The sequence below is a fragment of the Barbus barbus genome (assembly GCF_936440315.1).
Source record: "Barbus barbus genome assembly, chromosome: 36".
NCBI classification, from domain to species: domain Eukaryota; kingdom Metazoa; phylum Chordata; class Actinopteri; order Cypriniformes; family Cyprinidae; genus Barbus; species Barbus barbus.
In genome coordinates this window covers 16407358-16425081 of record NC_136714.1, presented here as the reverse complement: position 1 = coordinate 16425081, position 17724 = coordinate 16407358, and the positions used below count along the sequence as shown (strand labels likewise).

At 36.7% G+C, this 17724-nt stretch overlaps 2 protein-coding genes across 2 annotated transcripts in view; one reads left to right on the top strand and one right to left on the bottom strand.

Annotated features, from left to right (window-relative positions):
* Positions 1–1595: 1595 nt before the first annotated feature.
* Positions 1596–7688, top strand: rtn2b (reticulon 2b; the record flags this gene model as incomplete). Its single annotated transcript, XM_079394943.1, has 7 exons — positions 1596–1608; positions 4221–4428; positions 4885–5023; positions 5488–5557; positions 5738–5784; positions 5983–6041; positions 6931–7688. 7 exons carry the CDS (start codon positions 1596–1598, stop codon positions 7019–7021), a joined length of 627 nt encoding a protein of 208 aa, XP_079251069.1. The 3' UTR covers positions 7022–7688.
* An 8282-nt stretch (positions 7689–15970) lies between these two features.
* LOC306855849 (nectin-3-like protein) overlaps positions 15971–17724 on the bottom strand; it is a 63614-nt gene continuing 61860 nt past the window's right edge. Inside the window, exon 8 of the mRNA XM_079394769.1 lies at positions 15971–17192. Coding sequence (XP_079250895.1) covers positions 17025–17192 — 168 coding nt within the window. The 3' untranslated portion in view covers positions 15971–17024. The remainder of the gene's footprint in view (positions 17193–17724) is intronic.

Here is a 17724-nt window from a genome sequence, read left to right as displayed (position 1 = left end):
ATTTGGGAGACTCTAACAAAGGTTGGTTCAAACAGATTAGTCGATTATGTAAATCAAAAATGCATTCATAAACATTATTACATAACAGGCTATTTTTGTATTTTTAACTCTTTTGTGAGTCCGTGGAATGACGCAAACAAAAATGGCTCATGAATAAATGTGTTTGATGGCATTGATCATTACATCAGATGCTTGTAGTACTGACTCATCTGCTGGGCCAAGCAGCCTGAAAAACATAAATAAAAATAAAATTAAGAAATAATAACAATAGTATTATTATAATGATTACAAAAATAAAGTAGTTAATTTCAATTAAAATGAAGTTTAGATTTTTAAAAACTTTTGGATGTTTTCTAGTCTTTTCATCAATGCTTTATCATTTTATGTGATAATTTTTGTATAATCTATAGTACTTTATCATCATAAATGATAAAAGAATGATAATAAATTATGCATTATTATTCTACTTACTATTATTGTTGTTATAAATTAAACAATATAATTACTTTATTTTTTAAATATTATATAAATTATATTGAAATTATCATTTTATAGTATTATAGAACTACATATAATTGCACACACACACACACACACACGTTGGTTTTTGTGGTTTATGGGGACTCTCCATAGGCGTAATGGTTTTTATACTGAACAAACTGTGTGTGCTATTGCCCTACACCAACCCTACACCTAAATTTAGCCCTCACAGGAGACTTTGTGCATTTTTAGATTTTCAAAAAAACACCATTTAGTATGTTTTTTAAGCCTTTTGAATTACGGGGACATAGGCAGTGTCCTCATAAACCACCTTCATATTGTAATACCTCTGTCATACCCATGTCATTATGCAAATTTGTGTCCTCATAAACCACATAAACATGCACACACACTCACACACACACACACACACACACACACACACACACACACACACACACACACACACACACACACACACACACACACTTGTATTCATATAATTATGGGTACATTCCATAGGCGTAATGGTTTTTATACTGTACAAACTGTATTTTCTATCCCCTTACCCTAACCCTACACACCTACCCCTCACAGGAAAATTTCTGCATTTTAAGATTTTTAAAGCACTTAATTCTATGATTTATAAGCTTGTTTCTTCATAGAAACCTGAAAAATGTTCTTGTGGAGACATTTGGTCCCCATAATGTAGTGAATACCAGTACACACACACACACACACACACACCTTCAGCTGGGTGTTAAAGGCCAGCACTTTTCACAGCATGTGAGAAGATAAAGCACAGCACTCTTTGAGGAACGTCTGAGTAATTTGCTTGTATCTAAGGTTAGCTATCTCCCTTCGAGATGAAGACTTGACTACACACAGACACATGCTGACGTCTCAGGTTCCTTAAGTTCTGAACGGGGCATGAGGGAGGATAGCTGTGTGTGTGTGAGTGTGTGTGTGTTTATAAAGATGGGGTGTCCAAGTAGTTGAGATATTATTAGGTCAGGCCAACCCCTTCCCGCTGACAACGCTAGGATGGCCAAAAAAAGCCCAGAGGGTTCGTGGAGCGCTGGGAGGAGAGGGGGTTTGGTGTGGAAGCAGCAGAAATGGCCAGCAAAGGTGAGAGTCTTCCACTGTGCTGGGATCGAGCTCTCCTGGGTATATTGTTTACATGTGTAATGTGCTGGTACGTGAATAGCAGGTTGGCAGAAACAGTGTGTTGGCGAGGGGGGATCAGATTGAAGTTTAGTTGTGTACACTAGAGGTATAGTAATACTGCTGACTGGTCAGTACATCACACAGAACTTCCCATTGGGTGCTTGGCAGGCTGATGGGAATCTGATGGATGGACTGCCTTCAGGATCTGACCGATGCATGACTCTAGGATTTTGTGGCAAAGAAGGAGGCATTGAAGTCTGAATGAAGGAGGTGAGATCTTCGCTCAGTCTTATTTTGGCATTGCTGGCAGACGTTTCCCCGGAGACATTCAATCTGACCCGGCCATGTTAGGCTGCAATAAAGTGCTTTAGCAGGAGTGAAGGCCATGTGGAAGATTTTAAGCAGAGAAGATTTCAGAGGGTTTGGATTGATCTGATAAAGGCTTGTTCAGCTTTGCACCAGTGTGCGCCACAGCACAGATTTGCACCTGTGTTTGGAGGATAATCAGAATCAACAGCTGTTGGGGTCTATTGGCTTCACAGGGGAAGGGGCGTGTAAATGCACACTGCCATTAGCTGTTCCACTGTGTTTGTGTCCATGCACTCTCTGACATGAAGGGTTCTTGTACATTTATGTCATATGTTTGTCTCAGAGATGTAACATTTGCACTAAATTACAGCAATTGTACAAAATAATGTGCAAATTCTTTGGATTTACTTTTGGTACAGATTAGTTGTTCATGTGCAGAAAAAATTGAATGTGTTTACAGACTTGACATGTTTGATCTGTGGTGTATAACGTGACTAAGATTTGTTGGACAATTATGTGGTTTCATCAAGTGTTTCTGGCAGAGTCGGCCTTGATGATCATATGTCTTATTGCTTGTAATTATAATCAATGCTAAATGAAAACCTCCGGCAGCCTTAATACTTTTATTAAAATTAAATTTCAAGTCCTTGACAATTTTAAGGCCACTTCTTGAGTTTTTGAATTTCACCTTTTCTTTTCTGTCCTTTTGCAGTGTTGTTTTCATATTCCACTGAGCCTTGCTCATCCTCTGATTGTGCAGTTCAAGTGTTTTCACCCTGCTTCACATAGCCTGAAATTCAAGACAAAATAATAACAGACGATGTTTAGACTGACAAAGTATATTTTTAATATTTTGTTTTTGGATACTCACTATGTACTCTACCCCTCCCGTTACTGGTAGATCAGTTCTACACAAACAAAGTAAGAAACTCTGTGACTGAAAGACATTATCACTAATCTTTAAAAGCATATTAAAATATACAGTTTAACAATGGGTAATGATAACATACTGCAATCTCATTATATAAAATTTCTAAATACATCCAGGTCAGACTACAACTGTATCACTCTCAACAAATGTTGTGTTGACACAGATGACTACTCATTGCTAAAGCTTCCAGCAGGCTTACTAAAAAAAAAGAAAATGTTGCAGAAATTTGTATATTCACATATGGCATCAATTTTGCTATCTTATACCCCCCCCCCCCCTTTTCAAACATGATAAATGACCAGAATACACATTGAGGAAAAAGAGAAACTTACTTATTGTTTTCTATGAATGATGTCACATTATTTGACATGGGTTGACATGAAATTATGGACAAAAGAAAATCAATGTTTTTTCAAGGATGACATTTGAAACAATATTTATATGTAAATTGACTTAATTTGTGACCCTGGACCACAAAACCAGTCTTATGTCGCTGGGGTATATTTGTAGCAATAGCAAAAAATACATTGTTTGGGTCAAAATTATCCATTTTTCTTTTATACCAAAAATCATTAGGATATTAAGTAATGAAGACATTCCATATAGTTCAATGAAGATATCTTGTAAATTTCCTACCGTAAATATATTAAAACATCATTTTTGATATGTAATATGCATTGCTAAGAACTTCATTTGGACAACTTTATAGGCAATTTTCTCAGTATTTTGACTTTTTTGCACCCTCAGATTCCGGATTTCAGAGATCCTTATTTATTCAGCTTTCAGATGATGTATAAATCTAAAAAAATGGACACTTATGACTGGTTTTGTGGTCCAGAGTCACATTTATCAAATTAAAAGTCCTATGCATTTAAAAGCCCAGAGTGAGGGATAGGCTAATTTTCTGAATTTTATTTATTTAGTTTTTAATTTTCCAAAATAACTGAATTTAAATTTAGATGAGAAAAGACACAAAATGAATATTTTATTTAACATTTTATATACTATTAATTCTAAACTGAATTAATTCAACTAAAGTTTGTAGATTAATTGAAAGATTGGATGAAAATCTGCATTTGTAATTTGATAGTCTGTTTTACCACAAAAAAATGACCAGACACCCTGTGCAAACATGCATATCTGACCACCCAAATACTCCACCCCACATCCCCCCTGCATCCCCCTTTAAGACCGACTTCAAAGCAGTACTGCACGGTCAATGCATTTCTCGCTGTCATTTTTTCTCTATTTTTCCATCACTCTGCTTGACTATGCCTCTTTATATGTTTATTTCCCTCACATTTAACGCATTCATTTTTCTTTCCCTCTCTAGTGTTGGATCTGTTATACTGGCGAAATGTGGGGACCACCGGGCTGGTGTTTACAGGTTTAGTTGTGGGTTTGGCTAGTTTGTTCCAGCTCAGTGCCATCACGATCCTGTCCAACCTCGGTTTAGGCATCATGGCCTTCACTCTCCCTGTACGCTTGCTTTACAAAGCCATGATGCTTGTTCGCCTCAGTGATGGATCTCATCCTTTTCAGTGAGTATATGCTGTAAAACAAATACATTTTTACACCAATTTAACCCTAAAGGTGTAACTAATTCTGCTGTTTACTGTACCTCTTGAAGCAGATGGTGAAGTAGCAGAAATCTTGTCAGTGTTTGCGTTGATTAGTTTTAAAATCACTTATTCATTCAACAACTAAACAAGTGCAATTGTGGTGTGCTATGAAAACAACAACACTTGTTTGTGTGATATTGCTCATAAAGTTACAGACCCCCAGTCTGCCCTATTTGCTTCAACGGATGAGTATAATCATATATCACATTGATCATGGGTTAAAATATTAATTCTTGAGATGCATAACAGATGTGCAGATTTAAAACAAATATTGAATGATTTGGCAGGAGCTCGACGGAGGGAAAAGCAACTCAAATAAGTCTGGATTAATACATGTAATCTTTCTCAGCTGGTCCACTTTTCTTTATTAAAAAGGTCATATTTGGATGAGGACCGTACGCTGACAGATGAGGACACAGTTCGTATAGCGGAACAAATTGTTCTGCTGATTGCTACGGCTGTCACCGAGTTGAAGAGGCTGTTCTTCATCGATAGCATCATGGACTCAGTGAAGGTCTCACACGCATCTTAAATATCTCACCTCAGCTACACCGAGCAGTTTTCACGCTTTTACTGCAATTTATGGCCTACTTTCATCACATCAGGGGATACTACTCACTTATATAATTAGTCCTGATATGAACTATTACCATGTGCTTTCATTCCCAAAGGCAAAGGTTCTGTGAGAATAAGCACGTGTGAAAGTAAAGAAATTCGTATTTGGAAAAGCAAAATTAACATTTATTATTATAAGAATATAATGTTCCTGGGTACAGCAGGGTGCTAGCCATAGATTCAAATTCCCAGCAAACACAAATGCCGATAAAAATATATAGGCTACCTTCAATGCATTGTTAATGTCTTTGGATAAAAGCATCTAAATATAAATATGATTTTAAAAAAAAATCTAAAGTACAATGATTTAAAACCAAATATATTGCTTTTATCTGAATGACTGTATTTTATTTGTTTGTGTAGTTTGTTGTGTTCTTGTATTTGTTGACCTATGTGGGGGTCCAAGCCAACGGTCTCACGCTGTTGATGACCGGTAAGGAGATCCTTTTGAAATTTGTAAAGATTTATCGCAAATCACAGCTGACACTATTTTTAACCAAATGTCAGTAACTAAACACAGTCAGAGTGATGTGGATCAAACTTTATCAAGTGTTACTGCTTTGTCGTGATGATACATGACATTAACATACAGTAATTCATCACCTTTGAACAGGTGTGATATGTGCCTTCTCTCTGCCACTGTTGTACAGACTTCAAAAGGTAAGTGTGTGCCTTATTTGAACTTTACACACAGGCCCATTTTAAAAAAAAATGCATTGATCAAAAATGTTTGAATTGCTCCTTGTCCTCATTTTCCTAACCAGAAATGCACTTACTATCAGATCTCACTACTGTATGCAGATATAACCATAGGCTATTTCAGACGTAGCACTTATTTTTGTTTCCATTTTTTGACAGGAAAGGATCGACAAGATTGTCAAAGCAATCAAAAAACTTGTAGAAAAAGGCACCGAAATGTAAGTCTTCATCATGCTGACATGAGCCATAATGAAAACGATTCAAAGTGAGCCTGGAAAAAACAATCAAGCCTATATCTTAAAGGAATAGTTCAAAAATTGCTGAAAATTTACCCATTCTCAGGCCATCCATGGTGTAGATTAATCTGTTTCCTCATCAGAAAAGATTTTGAAAAAATTAGCATTACATGACTTGCTCACCAATGGATCCTCTGCAGTGAATGGGTGCCGTCAGAATGAGAGTCCAAACAGCTGATAAAAACAATAATACAATAATCCACATGACTCCAGTCCATCAATTAATGTCTTGTGAAGCGAAAAGCTACATGCTTGTAAAAAACTAATTTGTAATTTTTGGACAAAATAATGTATAATCCATAAAATCCTTGCTCCAGTGAAAAAGGCCATGTGCATATATCTCTCCTGATTAGGAAGACATTACTTTCTTTCCCTGGAGAAAGCAATATTATAAATAGTAGACTCATACTTTAACTGGAAGCAACAGTTTTGAAGCTAAAACTTCATAAATATGGATTTATTACAATCACACAGCTATTCACTAAAGAAGATGCTAATTGGAAATGGACTGGAGTCGTATAGCTTACTTGGACTCTCATTATAGTGGCACCCATTCACTGCAGAGGATCTATTGGTGACGTAATGCTAAATTTCTCCAAATCTGTTCCAATGAAGAAACTAACTCATCTCGGATGGCCAGAATCAGTACATTTTCAGCAATTTTTGGGTGAACTATTCCTTTAAATGTTTAATTTCTCCCTGCAAAGACACAAATGATAATCAAACCACATTCGTTATGACTTCAATTAACTAAAACAACCATGGTTTTCGTTCTTGAATTTATCATATGTTCTCCACTTCTTTTTTCTAGAGTTGATCTTGTGATTTCACTGGCCAAACCTCCACCAGCCCCAGCACCTTCCCCTGCCCCCACAGCAAAACATAAACAGAAGACTAAATGAATGGGAGGGAGAGAGAAAGAGATGGGGGTGAGGAGCAGAAATGTGGAGTACACTGAACAAACAAAGTCTTACACTGCAGCTGTAGCCCTGTGAGTTCAGCAGGGTCGGGGGGTTATGAAGGAGCGTTATGTTTTACAGTACGTTTCTTACGGTGCTAGGAGATTCTTCAATAGGTCTTCTGAAAAGAATTAAACAACAGGCTTCTTCTTGAAGCACACTTCAGTCAAGAGAAGTCCAGGTGTATGTCTAATGTATTCATTTAACTCAAATTGTCAAACAGCTGTGTAATATTTATAATTATTGGTTCATTTTGCCTGACAAGGCTTTTTTCTACTGATTTTCATAGAAAGAGTTGAACCTAGTGACAGTTGCTAGTATGTTTTTGTCCACTAGAGGGTAAAATGAGACCATACAATCATAGCAGTTCTGGGTCAGGACAGCATGTTGCAGAAATTCTGTCATTTACATTTTTTTAAATTTTTTTATTACAGTTCCCACTGGGATTGTGCTTATAATTTGGGTTTTAATATTTAATACTTAATGTTTCAAATTACAGAGCAATTCAAAACTAATTTATTAGTCGCTTTAAAACAACTCATGTTTTGCTTCCCTGACTTTGTATGTCTTTTGTGCAACATGACCCCCAGTAAACACGTTTTCAATGTTATTAGCCTTTTTGTAGTCTATCTGACAACATAGAAAGCATCACATCATATATTTTCGGCCTTGCAGAAATGCTTCTTTTGTGGGAAATAAGCAGCTGCTAAGGATGCAAACTCCTTCGAGAAGAGTCCTAGGAACGGCAATTTCAAAACATTCAGTTACATATTGTTTGCAGATGACATTCTAATGCTGAACAGAAACAAATATAGGATGCCCTTTTGATGTGCAAATAATTCCATGCCAGAATGGTGAAAAACAAAATCTGGCAATTGTCTTCACAGGCTTTTAAGAGAGTATCTGTACCATCCATAAAATGACATTGCTTCAAAATTTATGGAGGAAACTGTTTAGAAAGCACGAAAAGAACATCTCGCACACAACGGGAAGACAGTTTCATGCGCACTGCAGGAACACTCAGGGATGCAAGGAAAAATAGCAATACTGCACTGACAAGAACAGTGGCACTCAGAGGAACATTTTGTATTCATTGCTGTTTTAAATAACCTACTTCAGGCTTACTTCAGCTTTAAACTGCCCCTGTGTGTCACTGTTTGTTATATGGAAGTAGTGGGAAATCTCTAAATGAGGATATGAGGAAAAATTACATTTTAGAAGGTTCACTTATTAAGCTATTCAAATTTATTAAATGCCCTGTCTCATTGGTTCATGGCTGAATTGTCTAACTACTGACTATAAGGATTTTTTTTTCTGACTGTGTTTGAAGTTAACTACATATTTTTGTATTTGAAAAAATTCAAAAAATTAGAAAATAGAATATTTATTTTTATAGTTTTTTTAAAGCAGTAAATCATTTATTTGGCTCTTTTTTTTCCAATAATATCTGAAATGATGAAACTATAATTAATAACTCAATGACTCCATGAAATCCAAAACACCCTTTTATTGTAAAAAGATGCAATATAATGACCTGACCATAATTTCCAATAAATTTGCAGCCAGATCTCCTTAGTGGCATATTAAAATAAACAGATGTTCGTTGTGCAAGGTATAAAAGCAAATAAATATGATCAACAGACTCCCTCGAAACTTTCTTACATGATCAAGCCGTCCTTCTTGTTGAGCCATATGTCAGTGTTTTGCTTTGTCTTTTTTCTTTTTTTTTACTGTTCTTCTACTGATCCTGAATGCATAAATACACTTTTGGCTTAGTAAAGAGATATATGGAACAATCGGGAAAACACAAAACTAAAGTTTGTAATTTATCATAATTTGTTACAAGCAATGTTCCCACACAAATTTGTACATGATGTGAGTAAAGATTTAAAATAGCCCCCAAAATTTGTATTTATTCACAAACAGGATCCTTTTTTTTTTCAAACCCCCTGATCATAAAGCAAATAAATAAGAAGGATATAAGCTGTAATTTTGTCCATGATGACATCCTCACAGATGATTCTGCCAACACATTTTGGGATTGTGGTTTTATGAAAGCGGCGGAGGGAAATACTATCTCGAGTGCGTCAGCATGAATGAGCTCTACTTCTCGCACTTGACCAGAAACATCTGCAATGAAACGAAATGAATAACTAAACAGAAAAGAACTCAAAATGCCTTAAAGTGCCATGAAATGAAGAATCGATTTGCCATGCAATTCATCAGCAGCCATCAGACACAAGATTCCAGCTGAATCAGACAGCAATACACACCTTGAGCCCATTAAAGAACACTAAGCCGTGTATTCTTAATTGATAGAACATGATCTCACAGCAGGATTTGCCCAGCGGCATTATGGGAAAGAAGTGGAAGTAGCGCACTACATTTGAGTGCTGGTCAGTCTCACTAGTCGTACATGAGGCTGTCTGGCAAAGATGCTGTAACTGAGTTTTAGAGAAAGTGCTTTCACAGCAAGAATGCGTCATGGAGAGATCATTGCAAGGTGAGTCACAGAAATCTCTTTTTATAGGTCAGGAAAGTCAGAATTGGACACATTTCTACCACAATGGCTGAAATGAAATGAATGACACCTTTACTAATTTACTTCATAAGAAGAACAATCATTCATTGCTTGTTTAATATTATTGATTGTCTAAATGGATCCTTGCTTCGCTACAAATGCCTGGTCATTGATCATACACCAATGTTTTTTTCTCTCTATATTGATGTGCGCTCTTTGCTGAGAGCTCTTGCACATTTACAGCATGCACCCATCTCACTTAGATGGGGATGTGTAACACAAATAGAGGTTTTCATACTTTGCAAACTACTGACCTCTTTGACTTGTGATTTTATAGCAAGCCATTTCAAGTAAGAGTTAAACTCTTTCTCGCAGTCCTTTTGACTTTGTGAAAGCCGCTTGAATGATCTCATTCACTGAGCCGAAATGCCACAATGGCCCCAGATAATCACTGGGACAGACTGAGAGAGAATCTCTTTGTTCCTGAGAGAGGGAAATTATTCAAGGAGTGAGTCTAGATGGCTATGGTTGGGTATCTGGACCGGAGGAAGTGTCGGGAGAAGGGGAGGCACTGTAAACCGGGAATGTCTCGGACTATCCAGCTGTCCCTGCGGATACGTCCATCCGGAATGCTACAGGCCGAATAGTGTTGAGATTATGTTGCTATCAGCAGGGATACAGTAGGTTCACTAATGTCTCAATCACACTGAGGCTGTATGAAGCAGCTGTCGCATTTCTGCTCTATGCCATTTTTTCATTCACAGTGTCAGAAACATATTTTGTTGTGAGTTTATTGAACTCTCTTTTCTTCAAGATGTCCATGTGTGGTTTGATATAATTGCACTGAAGGTCAAATTACAGATATGCAATCCAGATTGCTGAGGAAGCTGTGAAAATAGTCAGAGAAAAACAACTGGAGAGGCCTGTGCAGTGGCAATCTTCAGGGAATGGATGGACAAATGGAGAAATAGCAGGACAGTTCAGAGAGAGGGGGGGGGGGGGGGGGGGGGGGGGCGCGTATTGAGACATTGAGCAGAATCAATCGTTCACGTGACCATCCCCCACCGTAGGGCATCTTGATCCGTCCGGTGTTAACAAAACACTTGCATACACATACTCTCTTTTTATAACACCAGATGTATCCTCCACAATCTCGGAGTCCAAGCCTGAGTTGCCTCTACATTCACTAACAAAGAAAAATGTATGCTATTTTTGGGCTCCTGTTAAAAAAAAAAAGGAGAAGAAAAAAAAGAAAGCCTCTGTCTTCTAACGGCCAGAACGGAACCGAGAAAAAACTCATAAATAATAATTAGAAAGGAATAGAAGTTGGGTGAAATGGTCTGATAGTTTCAATCCAATAAGGGCAGTGCCTGACATAGCTTGGTTTAACAGCAGATAAATCACAAGGGTGTCTGGATAAGAAAGACACAGTGCAATGTTATATTGTAAAGAACAACATTTTGTATTGATTCGTATACAGCAAAGTCACTACAGTGGTTTTGCATCAGGTTTTCCCTCAGATATTATATTGTGTTTTTCTATTTGTATAATACTATTTTCTAGTTTGATGCTGTCATTCAAGTGATCCAGGTTGGATTTGCACCACATGAATATCTGTTTATTTCATAAGAATATTTCTGTTTGTTTGAATAAATAAGTAAAATGTTTCAACCTTGCAGCTAGACGTCAATGTGTTAAACTGTGTTTTGTGAATATTGTTTTTATATAATTTTACTATATTACTACAGGATGTTATAAATCTAAATCTTTAATTACACACTGTCAAGAGGACCTTAGTAAATAGTGAGAGATTTAGTTTTGAACTCAGTAAGGGGTCAGAACAAATCACTGGGTGAGACACTTGATGTCTTGGCCACTCGACTACACATGTAAGCCACAGGAGGCAAGTTTCAAGACTGTCCTAAGTCTGAAAAATGCAAAAGGTCAATGTCCTTAATGCACACTAAATCCACACTATGGCTGCATCTGAAATTGCATACTTCCCTACTCTATAGTGGGCGATAGCCAGTACGTGAAAAGAGTAGTATGTCCAAATACAGCGTATTGAGAAACTGTATGTGAAAAGTTTCCATATGACCCACTACTTCTGGTGAGATTCTGAAGTGTGCATCCAATGGACACTTAAATATCCCAAGAGGCCACGGGAGATGATTTGTGAATGACAGTGAAACCTAATTAGGCCTAATTAGAAACACCACAATTAAATACAGTAGTGTCATTTGTTATATGGAGACTACTGAACAGACATTTATACATTTATTTTAAAAGTGTCCTATCAGGCAGATTTAGTGTATCAGGTAATCAAAGGTTCTACCCACACTTGCAGTCTTCACACCTACTTGAACACTAGAGCCAAAAACAGGGAATATATCATGTAACTAGACAAGTGGTCAAGAGCAAAGACTGAGTGAGAATGAGTCTGTTTGATGAATCATTTACATTGACTCAAGAACCGATTCATAAGAGTCATTTCCTCACTAGTTGACTCGCAGCCCAGCAGCTGAGAACCACTTTTTACTTTAATAACACACTCACAGCCATAAGCAGAATTATTGTGTCTCTCCATTATTGCATTTTTATTGCCAAAAGACAACAGGCACTTACTGGTGACAGGTTTTATAAACAGCTGTTTTTCATCTAGACGTGAGATAAATGTGGATGATTTTAAGTTCTGCTGCAGCTGTCTGGCTCCTCTTTATAATCTCTTTAGGAAGTTATGATGAACCTCAGTGTCCCATATGCTGACACAAATCAATGGGTGAATGAATGGCTCCACATATCTTTTCATCTATCTTCATCTGATATCTTATTAGACAACAAAAATATGAGTCAGCAAGTAAGAGGAATGTTATTTCACTGTCCTCTGAAATGCGCCCAATGTAGATGTGATTGATGAAGTCTTTATCATACTGAATCAATTAAGTATAATGTACCTGGAGAAAGCCATCCATTAATATTGCATGGTAGTTGCTCAGCTCTCTGGTGTCTTCGCTTCATGGGCTGTCATTCCGGTGTTGTGCAGGATCATGCTAGAGTTTGTTTTACTCCATGAAATTAGATTCTAGCAAAACCACAGCAGAATGAATCACTGTCCGTCTCTGAGCGTGAATGAATAATTGTTTTTGAACGACTCTGTTTGTATAAGACAGTGAATGATTCAGCACACGTCGCCATCTACTGACTAATGCTACTATAACATGATTTTTGCCACCTTATTTTTACTTAAGAGCGAGTGTGTCATTTGTAACTTTAATATGCCGGTGTTATTATTTTTAGTTATTTTACCGGTACAAAAAACAGGTGGTTGTGCCTCTTTTATATTGCAAACTATTATATTATATCATTTAATATAACAGCTGAGGAAGCTGAGGAAGTTCGCCAACTGAGGAAGTTCAACCTGCCACAGGAGCTGCTGAAACAGTTCTACTCTGCCATCATTGAATCCATCCTCTGCACTTTAATAACTGTCTGGTTCAGCTCAGCTACCAAATCTGACCTCAGAAGACTACAGAGGGTAGTCCGGACTGCTGAGCAAATAATTGGCACAACCCTCCCCACTCTCTTTTTCATCTTTTTAATTAGTTTTTAATGCTTTTTTCTTGCAGTTCTGCATTTATATCTCACAATTCTGACATTGTTTCTCGCAATTCAGACCTGATATATACATTTAGAATTAAGACTAGCAATTCTGAAAAGTCAGAAAATCAGACACTCAAAGTTGCAAGAAAAACCAGCACATCCTTGACCCCTTTCTGAATTATGCTTTTTCTTCTGAGAAGACTACCACAGAGTTTTAACACCAGTAATGAGACACATTTGATGTTCCTTTGTCTGGCAATTTGTCTGTCGAGAGCATTGTATCCCAGCCCTAACCTGAGTCAGAGTTACCTCAGCTATTCCTGTTCCTTACGTCAGCTCCGTCTCTTAAAGACAACAAGGTGACTTTCAGCTCTGAAGGAGAGAAGAGAAGAAAAGGAGGAGGCCCATAGCACCTCCTGCTTCATCGTCATAAATCTGTAATGTTGGACTATGCTAACCATCCCCCACTGTCCCCCTCTCCTCTTCTCCCTTGTCTTCTGTGGGATTGTAAATCTGTGCTGGACGGTCACTCTGGGGCCAGCTGACTTAATAGTTTAATGGCCGTACATCGTGGCAGGTGTCCAATATGGCTGCCGTTTACTGCATCTCCATTACGTGTTATAGTTGAAGGTAGAAAGGCAGAAAAACAGACAGGGTTTGGGACATTACAGATCGTTCCAGTTCTAATAAAGTTAACCAGTCTCCTGATAACAGTTGCAGGACAGAATTTCTAGATGTACTTTGCTGTGTTAAGAGACACTTTATGGCCCTATTTTACACTTCAGCATTGCTCCAGAGATGGCCCGTGTTAATCTAAAGTGACAAATGACTTTTCACAAGCAACTAGAAGACATTTTCCTGCATTCCCTGCTGTTTTTTGGAATTCGAAGAGATATTCTGGATCAGTAGGATAGTGTAAAGCAGATTTTCTATATAAACTTAAAGTGGTCTGTATGGGGTTAGTTCACTCAAAAATTTTAATTAATTGAAATGAAAGACTAATGCTTTAAAGATTCAAAAAGGACAGAAAAGCACCTTAAAACAGTGGTTCTCAAAAAGGGAGTCACAGTATGACAAAGTTATTCAAATTAATATATTATTAATACAATTAATACTAATATTATTATTGATCAATTAAAATAACAATTATAAATATAACTTAATTAAAATGCTAATAAACATTAAATCTATAAATCTTATTTGTTTTTTTTTTCTTTTCTTTTTTCTTTATAACTATATTGTTTCTGTTTATTGAAAAAAAAAAGACTAATTAACAGTTTGTCATAATTATAGCAGAAATTCCGGAGGAAATATCTTGGGGGCGCTTTGAGTGAAAAAGGTTGAGAACCAATGTCTTAAAATAATCATAAATGTGGTTTATATGGCTTAATACCAAGTCAGCAGCCAGTTAGCTTAGTTTGAGAAACCGACAGAAAATGTGAACTCAACAATTAATAAAGAAAAAATTCAGACCAATTTTGTGAACCTATTACTCGTAATGATCCAAAAGAAAGATCTGTTCACAAATTGGACGTTGCTGTGATAAACAAGATTGGCATGATGACAGTGAATAAACAATCTCGTAATTTAATTTTTTGTGTGAACAGTTGTTTAAGATATTACTTTACATTGTAGTTAACCAAAAATGTTTCATGCTTGCTGGAAAGTAGAGAGGAGCTCAATATCTACATATTATAAAGCTCCCAGAGGTTTTGTTCTCCGAAGATACTATTGGAAAAATATTTATGCAACATTCCACATTGTGTCTAGAGTCTTGTAAAACCGAGACCTTTGCTGGAACGAAAGAACGTTTGCTAATCCAGAACAAATACGAAATCTCTCACGTGAAAATTATAGACCTCAGCACCTCAAATCCTTCAGATGGCTTCTTAATGTGGTAAAATATCAGATCCACCACAGGTCAGACACACAAACAAGAGATCAGGAGACAAAAACTTGAAAGGATATACACGCTCTGTCAAGAAATGGTAGAAGAGTGCATATATCAAAGCATGGCTGTCTCTGGTTTGTATTAAGTGATGAGAAGACTGTTATATTATTGCATGCTCGGTAATAGATTTGGACTGAGACACGCACCTTTATTAGTCTAAACGGATTAATCCTGGATGAGTCCAACCTTATATTTTACTGTGGGACTGACACATTTTTATATAGCGATGGTGGATGCATTCCAGAAAGGTGACTCACCAATGCAATAAATAATGCTCTCATTGAGTGTTTGGGGGTCCACTGGCTGACATTTCCCTGAACGAAGGGGCCGGAATAGTATAGATTGTTCCCTGGTGGCCGCCATCTCATTAAAAGCCTGCTTTTTAATGGTCTTGCCCATCCAGTTGCCCAGCAGATAACCGGTTTATTTACCTACAACACAAGTCATAAGTTGACATCCAGACAGAAGTCTGTGCCGAAAGGCTCTTACTAGCACTCCCGCCGCCCCATTTGCTGTCTCTCGCGCCTTCCCAGAGAGCATTTTGCAGTCTGAGATTTTCCATCATCGACTGGGGAAAGCTGTCCAGCAGTCTTGATGACTATAGAGCAGTGTTTTAAGCATTCATCAGGTTTTACAACCTATATTTGACTCTCAAACCCCTGTCTAATAAGATTGTTTGTGGATTTGAGAAGTAGCAGTGCTGTCTAGTCTAGGCTTATAAACTCTGGTTATTTATTTTAGATGTGTTTACTGCAAACCAAGATGGACAATGACATCATTTGATAATATGCTACACAATAAAACAAGTCTCGTATGTACTGGTTACATCACTTTATTTGAATATCGGTATGATGCAATGCAAAGATTGCTTTGGTTATGAGATTCAAAGTTCAGGCTTCACTACATGGAACAGAAAAAAAGTGGACAAAAATGATCTGATTGAGCTTAAACATTCAAAAAAGCCTCTATTCACAGTTTATTGTGTAGATACTGTATTATGTACAATGTAAATATCTAAGATCATAATCAGTGTACTTCACAATAAACTGTGAATAGAGGCTTTTTTGAATGTTTAAGCTCAATCAGATCATTTTTGTCCACTTTTTTTCCGAATTTCCGAATTTGAATCATAAGGCACATACTGTAGGCAATGACAAAGTACATAAGCATGTGCCTTATGATTCAAATTCACATTCTTAAAAATAAAGGTTCCAAAAGAGGGTTTTCACAGTGATGCCATATAATTATTTTGGGTTTCCCAAACAACCATTCAGTAAACAGTTAATAAAAGAACAATTTTTATTGGAGTGAAGAGCATTTTTCAGCTATGAAGCACTTTTCTTCCAATGGAACGGTTCCATGGATGTTAAAGGTTCTTCATGGAACCGTAGATGCCAATAAAGAACCTTTATTTTTAAGTGTTATGTACATCACAGTGTAAAAAAAAAACTTATGTCAAATGACCTCTAGCAACAAATCAAATCTCAATTTGTCAAACCTAAAATGACAACTGGTCTACAACGAAAATTAAATTTTAGGAAAAAGTCCTTGTGTAATGCAACATACGATTTTAACAATTAAAACAAAATCCCTACAGAAAAATAGCATTTTGTACAGTCTTGGACATTTTAGCTGTAGTCGCCCTCAGTTTGACCACTACATTTGAAATATGAGTGAACAAAAAGACTAAAAAGATATAGTTAGCCTAGGTCATTTATTTAATATTGGACTACACTTTACATGTTAAACAAGCCAGAACAATTACACATATATGCTGCCATGGTTTTCATTATGCATTATATAGACCAATAATTATATACACCGGTGATAGTTCAGTGTCCTAATTACTGTAGAGCGGTGACACGAGGACGCTGTCACACGTAGTGTTCTCTATGGTTGATGTAAACTTGGTCTGCCCCATTCTGATGACATATCCACTCCTGATAGGACAGGGAATGGTGAGTGGGGCTCTGGAGGTCTCTGCGAGCCACCCTGCCCGGTGCTCGTTCAGCCAATTCATAGCCCCTCTCCATCTGACGAGCCTATAAAGTGACACAACAGATATAAAATATATTAGTATGCATGTACATACTCATAGAAAACGCCAAAATATTATTAGCAGCTCCCCTGGTGCTAATGCTGTTAGACAACGCAATTTGCTATTTAATGTGATTAGATAGAAATATTTCTTTTTTATTAAATCAGGGCTGTCGATTGAAATTAATAAATTACATGATATGAATATTTGCTTTACAAGCCCACAATCACCCTTCACTGGCCTGTCAATAAAGCAAAAATAAAAAAATAAGATAAAATAAAACAAAACAATGCTAATAATACAAATTAAAATAATAAAAATTTAATAAAAAAACAAAAACATTGATTTACTTAATTGCAAAGAAATTCCATATTATTGAATTTACATAGAGGTCAGGGACATGATTATTAGCTGAGCTATATTTCTTTATTATGTTTATAATACACCAAATAAACAGAGTTCTAAATTTTGTTTGCTGAAACACTGAAAACACCCTTAAAACGATTAAAACCAGTGTTCTTGGAAGACCAGCAGAC